This window comes from Saccopteryx leptura, chromosome 10, assembly GCF_036850995.1.
Source record: "Saccopteryx leptura isolate mSacLep1 chromosome 10, mSacLep1_pri_phased_curated, whole genome shotgun sequence".
Taxonomy (NCBI): Eukaryota; Metazoa; Chordata; class Mammalia; order Chiroptera; family Emballonuridae; genus Saccopteryx; species Saccopteryx leptura.
The window spans coordinates 61,341,183-61,359,156 of record NC_089512.1 but is presented as its reverse complement, the minus strand read 5'-3'; the positions used below and the strand labels follow the sequence as shown (position 1 = coordinate 61,359,156).

General features: G+C 39.0%; 1 protein-coding gene across 10 annotated transcripts in view; it reads right to left on the bottom strand.

Moving 5' to 3' along the window:
• Positions 1-17,974, bottom strand: part of CCDC66 (coiled-coil domain containing 66) — a 60,619-nt gene that overhangs the window by 38,438 nt on the left and 4,207 nt on the right. For 9 of the 10 annotated variants that reach the window (XM_066351703.1, XM_066351704.1, XM_066351705.1 and 6 more), the window contains 4 exons: positions 9,588-10,035; positions 7,535-7,700; positions 7,245-7,348; positions 4,208-4,329 (listed from right to left, as the gene is read on the bottom strand). In XM_066351703.1, the coding sequence (XP_066207800.1) occupies positions 4,208-4,329; positions 7,245-7,348; positions 7,535-7,700; positions 9,588-10,035 (840 nt within the window). The remainder of the gene's footprint in view (positions 1-4,207; positions 4,330-7,244; positions 7,349-7,534; positions 7,701-9,587; positions 10,036-17,974) is intronic. The other variant, XM_066351712.1, reaches the window with a different exon arrangement.

Here is a 17,974-nt window from a genome sequence, read left to right as displayed (position 1 = left end):
ATATTAAAAAAGAACAAAATTGGAGGACTCACACTTCCTTCTTTCAAAACAAAGATATGGTAAAACAAACAAAAAAACAGTAAGTAGGATAAAAAACAGGTATACAGAACAATGAAACAGAATCGAGAGCCCAGAAATAAATTCTCACATATGTATGTAGTCAAATGATTTTCAACAAGGGTGTCAAGTCTATTTAATGGGGAAAGCACAGTTTTTTCAACAAATGGTACTGGGAAAACTGGACATCTACATAAAGAAATGGAGTGGTATAGACAAAAATTAAAATGGATCAAAGACTTAAACATAAGAACTAAAACTATAAAATTCTAACAAGAAAATAAATGGGAAAAACCCCGATATCAGATTTGACAATGATTTCTTAGATATGAAACCAAAAGCACAGGCAACAGAAAAAAGTAGAAAAAGAGTATCTGCAAACATATCTGATAAGGGATTAATATCCAGAATATATAAAGAATTCCTACAACTCAACAACAAAACCCAACTCAAAAATATGCAAAGTATTTACTGACATTTCTTCTAAGAAAATATAGACAGCCCCAAAATACAAATGAAAAAAAATGCTGAATATCACTAATCATTAGGGAAAGGCAAATCAAAACTACAATAATAGGCCCTGGCCAGTAGGCTCAGTGGTAGAGAGTCGGCCTGGCGTGCAGGAGTCCCAGGTTTGATTTCCGGCCAGGGCACACAGGAGAGGCACCCATTTGCTTCTCCACCCCCCCTCCCCCCACAGCCAAGGCTCCATTGGAGCAAAGTTGGCCCAGGTGCTGAGGATGGCTCTATGGCCTCTGCCTCAGGTGCTAGAATGGCTATGGTTGCAACAGAGTGACACCCCAGATGGGCAGAACATTGCCCCCTGATGGGCATGCCAGGTAGATCCCGGTTGGGTGCATGTGGGAGTCTGTCTGACTACCTCCCCGTTTTCAACTTCAGAAAAAATACCAAAAAACCCCCCAAAAAACCCAAACTACAATAAGATACCACTTTCCATCTATTAGTAGGGCAGTTCTCAAAAGAAAAAAGAAAAGTGTTGGTGAGGATGTGGAGAAATTAGACCCTTGTGAACTGTTGTTGGGAATGTACAATGGTGCAGCAGCTGCGGAAAACAGTAACATAAAACCATCAAATTAAAACTGGTAAGAATTTAACATAAAAAAATTAAACATAAAATTACCACATGTACACTAATGTTCACATCAGCATTATTCCTAATAGCTGAAAAGAGGTAACAACTCAAATGTCTGCCAACATTTGGATGAACAAAATGTAGTTTTGTACATACAATGGAATATCATTTAGCCTTAAACAGAAATATAATTCTAATGTATACTACAACTTGGACAAACCCTAAAAACATTATGCTAATTAAAATGTACCAGACAAAAAAATATTGTGTGATTCCAACTAAAGGTACCTAGAATAGTCAACTTCATACAAACAAAAAGTAGAATGGTGATCACCTGAGGCTAGGCAGAGAGAAATGGGGAGTTATGGGGAGTTTCAATCTGGAATGATTAAAACATTGGGACAGTGGTAATGGTTGCATGACAATGTAAATATATAATGCCAATGAACTTTAATCATTACAATGATTAAAATGATAAGAAATGTTACATGTTTTACACAATAAAAGGTAAACAATAAAAAGAAAAAAAATCAAGTGGAATTTTTTGTTGGTCAACTAAAGAACTATGGTTTGGTGGTAGCAAGAAGAATCTAGTAGAATGACAGCTTCATATTATCTTAGAGAGTACATTAGAATATTCTCCCTGCACTTAAAGGACTTCTCAGGGAGAAGTAGTCATTAGGGTAAGACAAGTTTTAAGAAGGTAAAGATCTCAAAAAGGCTGAAGCTGTAAGCAAATTTCTTAGAAACATAAAGGAGTTTTAAGCTGCAAAGTATAAAGGTATGTTTGGGCTGAACAATATAGAGATGAGAATATAGGGCCATTCAACAGGTGTAGGGAGACTGAGAATCAAGAAGAGAGGAAAGGAACCTATTAACCCTCTGATTATCCCCTCAAAGCCTCCTGTATACAGACCACCTGACATCTACTATCCCAATCACGAGATGTGGTCAGACTTCTTGGTGCCCATTCTCCATGCTACCAAGACTACCTAATAGCTGACCAATAACTGTTCTGGACCAATATTAGAGCTAAGAATGCAGAATTGATTATTCTCAAGAATGTACTTTAACTATAAGAACTCTCTTTTTAGATAATCTATTTATCAGAATCTTTGTAGAGTAAAAATTGCTTTTAACTGGAACACTTGGGTATTTTAAAAAAAATCCTAATGTTCAGCTTCTACCCCAGATGTGTTAATATGGAGTACCAATAAATATCAGGATTTTTTAAAGCTTCTGGAACTGATTGTAATGTGCAGCCAGATATGGAAACCAATGGGCTACATATCTAGTGAGGAAGAAAGTTGGTTGGGGTAAGCATAGTACTTCCTGTACAACTTGATCATATACCTTAAAATGCAGTACGTACTGACAGTGGGACTCAGTTATGTGATGGAAGAGAAATTTTAGCTAGCCTGAAAGGAGAAAAAAAGAGTTGGATGTCTTTCTGGAAAATAGGGTCCCGAGAGTTTGAAGGTAGTGGTGATTTTTGACATTTTGTGCTCCTTAAGTAGAAGGGTAAAGAGATAAACAGAAAAAGATCAATAGGAAATACAGAAAAGTTGCTTACATTCTTTAAAAAGTGAATAGTAGCTATCTTTTACAGTATGTGTTAGCTTAACTGCCAAGCCTGAATGGGTTAGCACATAATGGAGATAAAGAAATACTTCACGCCCTGGACAGATAGCTCAGTGGGTTCGAGTAGTGTCCCGAAGACAGAGGTTGCCGGTTCAATCTCCAGTCAGGGTACATACAGGAACAGACTGTTTCTGTCTCTCTCTCACTCTTCCCCACTTTCTAAAATCAATAAAATAGCCTGACCAGGTGGTGGCAAGAGCATCAGACTGGGATGCGGAGGACCGGGTTCAAGACCTCGAGGTTGCCAGCTTGAGTGCAGGTTCATCTGGTTGGAGCAAAGCTCACCAGCTTGAGCCCAAGGTCACTAGCTTGAGCAAGGGGTTACTCACTCTGTTGTAGGCCCCCGGTCAAGGCACATATGAGAAAGTAATCAATGAACAACTAAGGTGCTGCAACAAAAAATTGATACTTCTCATCTCTCTCCCTTCCTGTCTGTTCCTATTTGTCCGTCTCTGTGATACTCTGTCTCTGTCAAAAAATAATAATAATAATATAATAAACATTAAAAAATACTTTATGTTATTACTGAAGAGCAGACATAGCTTTTGAAGCAGTTGAACAATTATGGGATAAACTGGTGCAAATTCTTTGCCTTCTCTACTTATTGATTGAACATAAGCTTCCAGAGCTCCCCTAATAAGGAATACATTTGTTAAAATTTAAATACCCACGAGGAAGAAGGATTTATATGTGTAAAAAAGAAATAGTTAATAACCTTTTTAAACTTAAGGAGTACAACGTACTCAGTAAAAATTAACTGTTAATTAAAAATAAGAGTACTTAGACCCATTCCTTCAAGGAAAATAAGTTACTAGTGATCAAATACTAAAAATCGTATATATCCCAGGTAATGACTCTTAGGATTTACCTCTAAAATCTGACTAGCTCTAGATAGTGAGTTCCCATCAGCCTAGACTACAGCTACCTGACTGGAAGGCTGTGACAGAATGCTGGAACACTAGCAAAAGTCTAAAAACAAATAAAAAACAAGGGCACATTTTCTTCATCTTATCTAACACATGGGCAAAATTTAAATGTCACCAAAGCAAGACCTGAGGGGCACCTGGTACGTACTTATGTTTGATTCGATAACCCTATGATGGATACCACATGGTCAATAGTAGAATTTTATGGCCATCTAAAAAATTGTCAAATTATTTTATAGGAGCCTGAAGATGATGCCTGGGGTCTCTACACTCACCTATTGACAGAGTGAGACAATTCATAGAATGCAAACAGAGACTCGTTGAGGAAATAATTAAATTCAAAATAACACTGTTTTCAAATATATGAAAAGCATTTTAAAATATATATATGCTTTAAAAATAAGCTTTATGATATGAACATGGCTTAACATTTAAAAACTGCAATTAAAATGTCTCACATTCCATAAATGCCTGATTTTGATACTCTTACCTTCGACTGGTCAAGAATTTGAAGTTCTTCCCATACTATTTTATTACTTTCAGATTTTTTCCAAGGATTATTCCGTTTTTCTGGACCTTCTTTTTCTTTCTTCTTTAGAGCAACCTGTTCATCTGTAAATAATGTCCTTTTTTAAAAAATGTACAAAACTGTAAAAAAATTATGTAAACAAATCATGACCTTCTTAAAGAGTGCAGATTCCAATAGAGATTAAAACTGTTTTGTAGGGAAGAGATTAACTCACAAGACAGAGAAGAATTTTAAGGCATATGGAATAAAAACAAAACAAAACATTTAATCAGAACCAAAATTAAGTATGGCACAAATGGATGTAAAAGTGTTTATTTTATTACAATTATCAATAAAAACAAATTTTCTGGCCCTGGCCGGTTGGCTCAGTGGTCGAGTGTCGGCCTGGTGTGCAGGAGTCCCGGGTTCGATTCCCAGCCAGGGCACACAGGAGGAGCGCCCATCTGCTTCTCCACCCCTCCCCCTCTCCTTCCTCTCTGTCTCTCTCTCTTCCCCTCCCGCAGCCAAGGCTCCATTGGAGCAAAGTTGGCCCGGGCGCTGAGGATGGCTCCATGGCCTCTGCCTCAGGCGCTAGAATGGTCCTGGTTGCAATAGAGCAACGCCCCAGATGGGCAGAGCATCGCCCCCTGGTAGGCATGCCAGGTGGATTGGGGTCGGGCGCATGCAGGAGTCTGTCTACCTCCCCGTTTCCAACTTCAGAAAAATACAAACAAACAAACAAACAAATTTTCTCAGAACATATTTTATATTATACTAATATAATATAATTTTCCTATAATGTTTGTTTAATTATTAAGAGACTTAAAACCTAGAACTCTGGCCTGCCCAGTGGTGGCACAGCGGATAGAGCATCAACCTGGGATGCTGATGTCCCAGTTTCGAAACCACAAGGTCGTTGGCTTGAGGGTGGGATCATGTCAATGATCATGTCAAAGTTACCAGCTGGAAGCCCAAAGATGCTGGCTTGAGCAAGGGGTCCCTGGCTTGGCTTGAGTTGGCTTGAGCCCGTCAGCCAAAGCACTTATGAGAAGCAATCAATGAGCGACTAAAGTGATACAACTATGAGTTAATGCCTCTTTCTTCTCTCCCTTCCTGTCTGTCTGCATCTCTAAAAAAAAACAACCCAAAAAACAAACAAAGAACAGCTGAATTCTGGATTCAAAGAATCATGGGAAGTCAAATCCAAGTTCAATGTTTACCTCTCTAAACCTATTTGTTCTTCTGTAAAAAGAGTAATAAATGTGCTAATTTCAGTATATGGACTAGCACAAAATATTTGATAAATGTCAGCCATAACAGAGGAAAAGTAAAAACAAAATCTTATGTCTAGCCCTGGCCAGTTGGCTCAGTGGTAGAGCGTCGGTCTGGTGTGCAGGAGTCCCAGGTTCGATTCCCGGCCAGGGCACACAGGAGAAGTGCCCATCTGCTTCTCCACCCCTCCCCCTCTCCTTCCTCTCTGTCTCTCACTTCCCCTCCCGCAACCAAGGCTCCACTGGAGCAAAGTTGGCCCAGGCGCTGAGAATGGCTCCATGGCCTCTGCCTCAGGCGCTAGAGTGGCTCTGGTCACAACAGAGCAACGCCCCAGATGGGCAGAGCATCGCCCCCTGGTGGGCGTGCCAGGTGGATCCCGGTCGGCACATGTGGGAGTCTGTCTGACTGCCTCCCCGTTTTCAACTTCAGAAAAATACAAAAAAAAAAAATCTTATGTCTAACAGACCAATATAAACAAACTAGGTCCAAATCAGTAGTTCCTAAAACTTCAGAGATACAGCATATAAATTTAAATTCCAAGAAAATTAATGAAGCATAGCTTTAACAAAGAAAGATGCGTTTTACGGTTTTTTTTGAGAGAGAGGCAGGGAGAGAGACAGGAACATCAAGCTCCTCCTGTATGTGCCCTGACCTGGGAAATGAACTGGCAACCTTCGTCCTCTAGGATGATGCTCCAACTAACTGACCAACCCAGCCAGGTCTAATTTTGGGTTTTTTTATTCATACTAGAGACAGAGAAAGGGAGAGGGGAGGGGAAGGGAAGCATCCATTTGTTATTCCACTCAGTCATATATTCATTAATTGCTTCCTGTTTATATCCTGACTGAGGATTGAATCTGCAACCTTGTCATTTCAAGACAATGCTCTTAACCAACTGAGCTAACTGGCCAGGACCAAGATATGTTTTTCTAACAGTATCAAGTAAAAGAAAGTAAATTGCATTTTTAAGATAGTAATTAAAATATAAAATATTTCAGTCATTTCCAGGCAGTTCCATATTACCTCAGAAGTATTGTACTTTAATTTGATAAGCTAAATTTGTATTGAAGAAAAGTTTTAGAATTAAAATCATGCTATAAACACTTATTAGATCTCTGTATCTTGACTCTGCTACCATACATTTAATTTCTTCATTCTTCTGTTACCTTCGCTTCCCTATTTCTTCTGCTTAGCTATTTTTGTAGATCACCTGTCCTGTCCCAGCATGACTGCCTCACAAGAGGGTGAAACCCATGTTCATGCTCTTAGTACAGCTATTCCTAAGAGGTATAACTGTTACTTCATATATATATATATATATTTTGTATTTTTCTGAAGCTGGAAACGGGGAGAGACAGTCAGACAGACTCCCGCATGCGCCCGACCGGGATCCACCCGGCACGCCCACCAGGGGCGACGCTCTGCCCCTCCGGGGCGTCGCTTGCGGCGACCAGAGCCACTTTAGCGCCTGGGGCAGAGGCCAAGGCAGAAATCACCTTGAATACAAGCAAATTTGACTAAGATCACTGGGTTAATAATCTTCATATATCAGGGTGATGAACTTCTTTGTGATCAGGCAGGAAATTTCTGGCAGACTGGTCTGCAGAATGGTGGCTGAAATATACTGCTCTAGGTGGCAAATGTTGTAAAACAAGATTTTTGATATTATACTGAAAGATATATTTCATCCTCAATATATGTTCTGTAAGCCAACCAAACTATAATAAAAAGTGTAATAATTACCTACCAAGCTCCTTCCTCCACTGGGCTTTTTTTGCTTCCAACAAACTTCTATCACGTTCTCTTTCCCCTAGAGTACTGAATATGTCAGCTGGTTTCCATACATTCTCTCTGAGACAAAACACACAAAAAACAACAGAAACCTTATTATACGTTTCTACACAACATACACTATAAATATTAAGTAATAAACTTTTACCTAGCTCTTAGTTTTCAGAATAAATATTTCATAAGAAAGTCAAAGAAAAGCAAAACCGTATTTGCAATGACTCCACAATAACAGATAGAGTTACATACATGGCCATTTTCTCCTCAGACAGCTTAGATGTCTCCTGATTTTTATTTAAAACAGATTTATTTTCATCTTGCACATATGAAACAGCCTCAGGATTTTGGAATAGTCCCATCAAGTTCCCATCCTTTGGCTGACTAGGAATACTGGTTAAATGTAGACTGTACTGACCTAGAAGGTAAAATGCATACTTTAAAATTAACACTAAAATTAGGTTTATTACAATATCTTATTTTGGTATACTGCTATACAGTTTAGAAAACAGTGCCTTACACATTATCTAATTAATTACTTATCACAGAAATCCTTGCAGTGGGTATTATGGCTCCCTTTTTGTCAAAAAAGGAAACTGGGCCCCACAGGTTAAATGGTACAGAGATATAGCCACAGCCATACAAATTCCTGTATTAAATAACAAGCAACAACAAAAAAATAAAGCTCTATTTACTCCTGCCAACAACACTTTTACAAATATAAATGAAAACATCATTCATAACTTTAAAATAAATAAAAGCAACCAGCTTTATGAAAAACTTATTACCATGTCCTTTTCTAATTTAGCTGGGAAATCAATGAAAAACTTGACCATGGACCATTCTATGCCCAGCTATAATATCTCTTCCAAATATTTTATACAGGACTCATTTGCTTGGCTCAAAAATAATTTGAATTGCTCCTTAATGAGCTAGTTCTACTACTAGTGAAGAGAAAGCATTATCTGATATGCAGGTCATTATATGATTAGGTAAAATGTACTTTTAACTTTGTTGATATTCTCTCTCATTATCCCTACTAAGTTTTTATTTTTTGTTCACTGAGCTAGAATTGTAGACTTAAAGACAAAAATCTATCTCCTTCATTTTATAAAGAATAATTCCAAACCAAGAAAAAGTAAAATTCCATCGGCACCTTGGATCGGTATACGAGCTACCTGGTCTCCAAACCAGTTATAGAGCCTTTTCCTGGTAACTGTTAATTTATTTTTATTTATTTAACTATTGCCTCACAAACTTTTAATATTTCTCCTCATATTCACAATCCTTTAGCCCAAAGATGAAATAAAAAGGCTTTTAAAAACATAATTATGACTAGTGAAACAGAAAACATTCTACTATTCCTTCCAAGTCTGTGTTTTATTTTATTTTATTCTTTTTGTGGCACAGTCAGAGGGAGGGACAGATAGGGAAAGACAGACAGGAAGGGAGAGAGCTGAGAAACATAATTCTTCGTTGAGGTTCCTTAGTTGTTCATTGATTGGATTCTCATATGTGCCCTGACCAGGGGGCTACAGTAGACCAAGTGACCCCTTGCTCGAGCCAGCGACCTTGGGCTCAAGCTGGCAACCTTGGGGTCTCGAACCTGGGTCCTCCACATCCCAGTCCGATGCTCTATCCTCTGCGCCACTGCCTGGTCAGGCCCAAGTCTGTGTTTTAAATGATAGTGCTGACAATCCTTAGCATGGATTGAGTTAGGAAAAGCAAAATGTGGGGGCCAGGAAAATCAACATTTTCAGCAATCAAGTCAAATCTTCATAGTGAAGGTTTCCTCAATTTTTGCTAGAAATACTGTAGTAGTTTTTTAGAATACTTTATATAATTATTTTTCATGTAAGTAAAGCCTCCTACATTCTAAAATAAGTACCATAGTGTCTTGTAGTAACATCTTTTCTAGAGTATACAGACAACTAGGTTTCTTAAGGTTATGGTACATGATAATAATAGTCTGGGCATTAACATTAAAATATGGCATATTATAACTATAAAAATAATTCTGCATATGAATGTTCTTTTTTAAAAGAATTTTTAAAAATTATTATGTTAATAGAGAATTTAAGAGGCACAGTTACGTAAAATCCAATGAACCTGAAACTTTTTAATTGAATTTACTGGGGTGACATGGATTAATAAAATCCTTAAAATAATATATATATTGGTTTCAGATGTAGAATTCTATAATACATCGTCTACATATTATATTGTATGTTCATCAATGAACCTTAATTCTAAAACACTTTATATCAATAAAATTAATATCAATTAAAACTTTAGAAAGTCTTACTTGTTTCCTCCTCCTTTCCATTCTCAGTCAGGAAAACAAATCTATTTCCTTGGTTTACAGTCATCAAAATCTGTTGTAGTTGGTCTTGTGTCAGACACACCAAACTACTCTTCATATTTTCACCTGTGATGTGTTTTTTGGAAGGTTGCTGTTTGCCTACTACAGAGGTATTTATGGTGTTTCTAATCTTCTGTACATTAGGGCTTGCAGGTGAAATCTCTTTTTGGATATGAAGACAGTCTTTATATTCACATTGCTTGCATAAATCCTTAGTGAATAAAAAAGCCATACTATTTTTTTCACCTTTTGGCAGTGAAGTTTCTGAACCACTCCTCTTCTTTTGCAAAAGTTTTTCACTCCTGATACAAGTATTTTGTGTTGTTTTTACAATGTATCTGGTTTGTTTTGTTCTTAGAGGACATTTCCCAATCTTGGTCTTATTACCCATCTGTTAAGACACAAATGTTTACTCTTTATAATAGCCCATGAAAAATCAATTAATTATCTTTATATAATCTGTGATAAATTAGGCCTCTAAACTTTTTCCCACTTTGCTAATATATATCCATAAGAAACTAACATTTAAACTTTTTAAATCTTCACCTCAATGCTTTATCAACTGGGAATTTTATTTTATTCAGGATAATAAATAATATAGAACTTTTATTCTAGTTGTTATAGGACATCTCCATTCTATTTCAGCACTGAATCTCATGTTATGATTGTATCACCCACACTGCCTCTCTTCTTTGTAGGAATTTACAGACCTATAGGTTACTAGACCTCATGGGTCATCGCCCCTCTAACATAACTCCTGTCTTAATCATTGGTGCTTTCATATCCACATAGATCATTCCTCCAATACCCGGGGGTTTCTCATTTCCTTGAACTCTGCTCCTATATTCTTCTCCTTCATGCTACCTCAGTTACTCTTTCCCAGTGGTATCTTACTCTGACCTTGTAACGACTCCTAACTGTAATTCCACAATAATCTCAATTTCAAACACTGCACATGACCACAACCCCCTATTTTTTTCAGTTTACCTTCTCACATATCCCAACAAATCTCTAACTCTGCTGGATCTGTAATCTTTTGATGATGATCCTACTACCTTCTTCTTGTCCTTGCTTTCCTACTTACCAATCTTAAATTCTACAATCAATCAAAATTATCACTGTCTTCCATTGTCAACTCCTCTACTCTGTCATGTGCCTTGGCAAATCCCAAATCTGGTAAAAATCTAATTTTTTACCTACTTTGTGCCTGCATCCAAAGAGAAAAACACAGTCACAATATCTGGTTTCATCTTAAAGATATATCCAAGAATAACAAATTGTGTGTGCGTCTGTGTGTGACAGAGACACAGAGAGAGAGACAGAAGAGAGATGAGAAGCATCAACTCGTAGTTGTGTCACTTTAGTTGTTCATCGATTCCTTCTCATATATGCCTTGACTGGGGGACTCAAGCCAAGCCAGTGGCCATGGATCATGTTGATGATCCCATGCTCAAGCCGGCTACCTCAGCTTTCCAAGTCAACACTCTATCCACTACTGTACCACCATGTCAGGCAAATGGTCTCTCTCTCTCTCTTTTTTTTTTTTTTTGTATTTTTCTGAAGTTGGAAACGGGGAGGCAGTCCCGCATGTGCCTGACCGGGATCCATCTGGCATGCCCACCAGGGGGCAATGCTCTGCCCATTTGGGGTGTCCCTCTGTTGCAACCAGAGCCATTCTAGCACCTGAGGCAGAGGCCATAGAGCCATCCTCAGCACCTGGGCCAACTTTGTTCCAATGGAGCCTTGGCTGTGGGAGGGGAAGAGAGAGACAGAGAGGAAGAAGAGGGGGAGGGGTGGAGAAGCAGACGGGCACTTCTCCTGTGTGCCCTGGCCGGGAATCGAACCCGGGACTTCTGCACGCCAGGCCGATGCTCTACCACTGAGCCAACCGGCCAGGGCCAAATGGTCTCTTCATGCTACCTGGCAGTCACACATTTCCACAGTTCATTTACTCTCACTCTTTTAGCAACAACCTCAACTTTTTCCTAGCCTCTAACACTTTCATACTCATTCTCAGCTGAATACCTTAACATGTCACTGAAAATCTTACAAGGAAGCATTTAAAAAAACCGTCAAGTTTCTACCACCAAATCTATATCAGCATCTGTACTTACAAACTGCTTGCCCTTCTCTTACTTGTACACATTCCCATAACCCCCTTTCTCAAGGATCTCTGTACCATTCCTTTGGTTTGTCTTGAGTCACCACCACTTCTTTTTCTGTTGCTTTGTTGTTACCATCTTAAAAAATCCTTGATCCAGCCCTGGCTGGTTGGCTCAGTAGTAGTAGAGTGTCAGCTTGGTGTGTGGATGTCCCAGGTTCAATTCCCAGTCAGGGCACATAGGAGAAGTGACCATCTGCTTCTCCACTCTTCCCCCTCTCCCTTCTCTCTATCTTTGTCTTCCCCTCCCGCAGCCAAGGCTCCACTGGAGCAAGCTGGCCCAGGTGCTGAGAATGGCACCATGGCCTCGCCTCAGGCGCAAATATGGCTCCAGTCACAACAGAGTAATGGCCTCAGACAGGCAGAGCATCTGGGATCCCGGTCGGGCGCATGCAGGAGTCTGTCTGCCTCTCCACTTCTCACTTAATACAAAAATTTTTTTAAATTCCTTGATCCCACTTTCTCCTCTCACCTCTTATAATCCCATTCCAACCAAGCTTTCACCCAACCACCCCACCAAAATTGCTCATCAAGGTCACTAATAATTTGCACATTGCTAAATTCAATGACCAAGTCTCAAATCCTCATCTTACTACACCTACTAGCAGCATCTGACACAGTTGATTATTCCTTCCATTTTGAAAGTCTCTACTTCACTTCTAGAACTCTACAATGCCAGTTCTTCTTACTGCTCCTTCTCAGTCTTTAGTGGATCCTCCTTTTCTCCCAGACCTCTTAAAGTTGGAGTGCCTAGGGCTCAGACCCAAGATCTCTTCTTTCAATTCTCTCATTCACTTGGTAATTTCATTTACTCTTGTGGCTCTATATACAATACAAATATTATCCATACGATGATGACTCCCAAACTTGTCTCCAGGCTGAGTATCTCCCCTAAATTCAGGTTCCACCTGCCTACACAGTATTTCCTTTGGGTTTCTAATAGACACTTCAAAATCAACATGTCCAAAACTGAACTCCTGATCTTCCCTTGCCCCTAAATATATAAATTTCTCCCTTCAGTCTTTTCTCTTAGTTCTGACTAACTGGCCAAAGCCAAATGTTGCTTTTTATGTGCTCATCACTGAGCAAAAAGTGTTGGAGGTATATAGTAATACAATACTCTTGCCGTCAAGGAGTGAAATAGATGCCACATGGCTTTCATCTAGCTTATCACATCCCAACCTTCCTTGTCTTTCAATAAATCTTTATTATATGCGGCTTAAGTGTCTGTTTGTCACCGATAGCTTACTGGTTGCTTGTGTAACTGTACTAGCCAATGGGGTGAAGTTGCCACGGCATTCAAATAGTCCCACCTTCTGGCATGCCACCTCACAAATTGAGGTTAAAGATTGGAGCAATTATTATGCTGTTAAGAAATCTTAACACCAGAAGGGGTCTTTGCAATGGTACAAGACTAGAGGTTCTCCAATTGAAAAATAATGTCATAATAGCTAAGTCTTTGACTGGCTCCTCTAAAGGTGAAATACATGTCATTCCAAGAATTGATTTGGCTCCATCTCAAACAGGGTTGCCGTTTCAATTGAGACATAGACAATTTCCTGTAAAACTTGCCTTTGCTATGACCATCAATAAGTCTCAGGGCCAAACGCTTAAGCGTGTTGGCATTTTTTTACCTGAGCCTGCATTTGGACACAGTCAACTTTATGTTGCCTGTTCAAGAGTTCGTGAAGAACGGATGTAAAATTAAAAATAACTGATGGTCCTCTGCAAGGTGAGCTTAAAAATGATAGAAAGATCTACACAAGAAATGTTGTGTACAAAGAGATCTTTGACATGTGAATTAACATTTTATTATTTAAATCACCTTTATTTATTGAGCTAGTGGTGGCTCTTAAGAAATGTACCGCCAGTGGTTTCCTTCACTGCACTCTACTTTAAGCAATTAAGCAAGTAGAAGGGGGAAACCCCGTGGGGCACTAAGCAAAGGGGCGTCCTCGCCGCCTGCCCTGGGTAATTCAGTTTGAATTAGCAGATACCTTTGTACAAATCATTTTAATTACAATTTATAATATCTAGAACAGTGGTCATTTCGTATGACCGCCGGGCTTTCTAATTATATAATACACAACCATACTTTGACCAATTTGCCAATCCCATTTGCCCTACTTTTCAAAATATACCTGTAGAATCAGCCAGAAGATGCCCTTATGATCCTATTCAACTCACCTACACCCTACTTGTTCCTGGCTTTAAGCTTTTGATAATACTAATACCACAATCTAAAATGCCTTTTTACCCTCCCATCCTTGTGTCTATTTTAATATAACTAATTCTATAAATGAGAAGTAGAAAACTCAAATACCTACTATATTTTAGGCTGGATGGGAACTAGGATAAATTGAAGAGCACCTTGCTACCTAAAGAAGGCAGACACTACTTAGAACCAAACTACACTAATAAAAAGAAATGAGTCTACTTGCTAGATCATCCAATATTTTAAGAGAACCAAAAATGCCAGATTTTACTTGAAAATTTACTTGAAATTTTCCAATTTTTAGATATTGGCAATTCATTCTGATGTTGAAAACCATTGTGTTGATTAAGCAAATTATCAGTCAGCTGCACACAGCTTATACAGCTGAGCCCTAACACTTCAGTTAGTCTCCAACTACTAGAGTTCCTACTAATCTCAAATCTCACCCTACTTTGACTTATACTGGCCTTTTGTTGAGTCATTAGCAGTTGAGTATTTCATTTCTCTAATCAGTCTCACTTGAACTGCTAAGAAGTGCAGCGCATTCCCTTCACATATCTTGAAAGTCTTTCATTTCTGTCCCTTTCTTTCCATTCCACTAGTCACCATACAAGTTCAGGGCCTCAAAAGACTCTCCCTTTAACTGATTAACCTTTAACTTGATCTCCTTGTTATGATAATCTGTCCCTCAATCACAGAGTTGCCTGAAGCCCTGCAACACAAATTAAATCAAATCTATCTCACTTTTCAAAAAATTCTTTAATGCTCCCTACATGCAAATCAAATGAGTTAAAACTGAGTATTCATTAAAACTCTTCATGACTGGCCCTAGCCGGATAGCTCAGTTGATTAGAGAGTTGTCTCTATGTGCCAGAGTTGAGGGTTTGATACCTGGTCAGGGCACATACAAGAATCAATCAATTAAAGCAGAAATAAGTGGAATAACAAATCTATACCTCTCTCCTCCCCCCCCCCACCCTTTCTCGCTCTAAAAATTAAAAAAAAAAAATTTAATAAAATAAACTCTTTATTGCTGTAACCCTGTTAAGCTTTATGTTCTACACTTTCCTGTGGAACACACTATTCCCAAAATGCAAATTATGTCTTGTATCTCAGTATTTTGCCTACCATTTTCTGTGAGCTTAGAATACACTTCTCTACTTCTTGGACTATAATTATCTCCCTCTTCCTTTAAGTTCTAATTAAAATGTCACCTCATATATGAAAAATTCCCTGGTCTTTTCAAACAAAAAGCTCTTCTTCCAATGTTTTCTCCTTCTTATAACCCTATTATGGCACACATTTTGTTCTTCTTGTATTATACAGTTATTTATCTAATACTCCCACTGCCAGGAAACAGGGAGAAGGTTTAACTCCTTTATTTTCTCTCTCTCTCTCTCTCTCTCTCTCTGTCAGAGAACAAATAAAGCCAAAGCCTAGAATAGAGTTTTAAACACATACTGGAAATTTACAGTTGCAGTAAATCCTCGTTAAACAAAACCCACTAACTGGAGCTCTAATTTAACTAGAATTATTTTGCCACATTCCAATTATATATCAGAAATAATATACAGAAAAGATATTAAAAAATATTTAGTTAATAAAGAGGGTGGTAAACCTGGCACAAGGTCACTATACCTTCAGCTCAACTGTGAGTACTTTTGTAGCTTAAGCATAGAGAACAATGAAAAGAGGCAGTAAAAAATCGTAATCTGGCCCTGGCCGGTTGGCTCAGCGGTAGAGCGTCGGCCTAGCGTGCGGAGGACCCGGGTTCGATTCCCGGCCAGGGCACACAGGAGAAGCGCCCATTTGCTTCTCCACCCCTCCGCCGCACTTTCCTCTCTGTCTCTCTCTTCCCCTCCCGCAGCCAAGGCTCCATTGGAGCAAAGATGGCCCGGGCGCTGGGGATGGCTCTGTGGCCTCTGCCCCAGGCACTAGAGTGGCTCTGGTCGCAATATGGCGACGCCCAGGATGGGCAGAGCATCGCCCCCTGGTGGGCAGAGCGTCGCCCCATGGTGGGCGTGCCGGGTGGATCCCGGTCGGGCGCATGCGGGAGTCTGTCTGACTGTCTCTCCCCGTTTCCAGCTTCAGAAAAATGAAAAAAAAAAAAATAAATAAAAAAAAAATAAAATAAAATAAAAAATAAAAAAAATCGTAATCTGCCAAATAAATATTCAATTATGTTCAAGTTACTTAATAAGAAAAAGAAATTTAGCCCAAATCGTTTCCCAAGTGTTTATGGGATAAGATGAATTTTAACAGATCAAACAGGAGGGTCTTGAGGTGATAAACATTTTTATGTAGCATGTTGCTTTTACCTGGTTTTAATTCCACCAATATTTCTCCTAATGTAAAGACAGCATCCAATACAGTTGTTTAATGCCTGATTTCATAATTTATGAAGCCAAGTTCATTAAAGACAACAATGGGAGAGGGAACAAATGAGAGAGTAGAGGCTGGGGAAGATAGAAAATAACTATTACAGGTGGCTTTTTATCTAGAAGCTTGAAAAGGGGCACTGTACCTGTTAATCTGACTCGAATAAAAATAGGTGCAATATTTTAACAGGGCAGGGCCAGAAAAAAAATATAGTCTGTTGTCTATCATTAAAGGAACACACAACATATGTAACTATATACCATATAAAGAAAAAAATAATTTTTATAGGTAGCTTATGGAATTACTCTGATCACCACCCATTTATCAAGTAATTGATATGCTGGATACTAAAGCAACTTCTCCTCCTTGATTAAACCTGGAAGAAATAGCAAAAACATTAAGGGGTCAGAGTTGAAAAGTCCCACATCATCCATAGGGTTCTATTCAAAGTCATGCAAGAAAAACTTAAAGATGCTGCAAAGATAAAGGAGAAAAGAGTTACAGTAAGTTATAAAAGAGCAGAGTAGAGATTTCTGCTGATATTAATCTAAAACTATAAAAAAACAGGGTCCAAGAAAAGTAGTGGTATCAAACATTTTTTTAAAGTGATAATGTAGCCTGACCAGGCGGTGGCGCAGTGGATAGAGCGTAGGATTGGGATGCAGAGGACACACCCAGGTTCGAGACCCCGAGGGCGCCAACTTGAGCGCGGGCTCATCTGGTTTAAGTGAAAGCCCACCAGCTTGAACCCAAGGTCGCTGGCTCCAGCAAGGGGTTACTTGGTCTGCTGAAAGCCCGTGGTCAAGGCACATATGAGAAAGCAATCAATGAACAACTAAGGTGTTGCAACACGCAACAAAAAACTATTGATTGATGCTTCTCATCTTTCTCCGTTCCTGTCTGTCTGTCCCTGTCTATCCCTCTCTCTGACTCACTCTCTGTCTCTGTAAATAAATAAATAAAAAAGTTTAAAGTGATAATGTAATTTTATAGAAAAAGGCACAATGGGTTCCTGATAAAAAAAAAATAATTTAAAAGGAAAATCATCATTAAACTGAAGTGTGATCTCTTAAAAAGGAAAGCTAATGCATAGAACAATGTGTGAATCAAATATACCCTTTTGGTGTGGAAAAACGGCATGAGCATGGCAATGTAAAGAACAGCATAAAGAACATAGCCAATTATGTATGCTGACGGGGGAGGGCTGAAAATATCAGGAGGAACATTTTGTAAAGTTTATGACTCTCTAATTACTATATTGTACCCCTGAAACTAATATAAAATAATGCTGAATGTCAACTATAATTAAAAAATAAAATTTTAGCCTGACCAGGCGGTGGCACAGTGGAGAGCGTCGGCCTGGGATGCAGAGGACCCGGGTTCAAAACCTAAGATTGCCAGCCTAAGCGCGGGCTCATACGGCTTGAGCGTGGGGTCGCTGGCTTGAGCCCAAAGGTTGCTGGCTTGAAGCCCAAGGTCACTGGTTTGAGCAAGGGGTCACTCACTCTGCTGTAGACCCTCGGTCAAGGCACATATGAAAAAGCAATCAGTGAACAACTAAGGTGCTGCAATGAA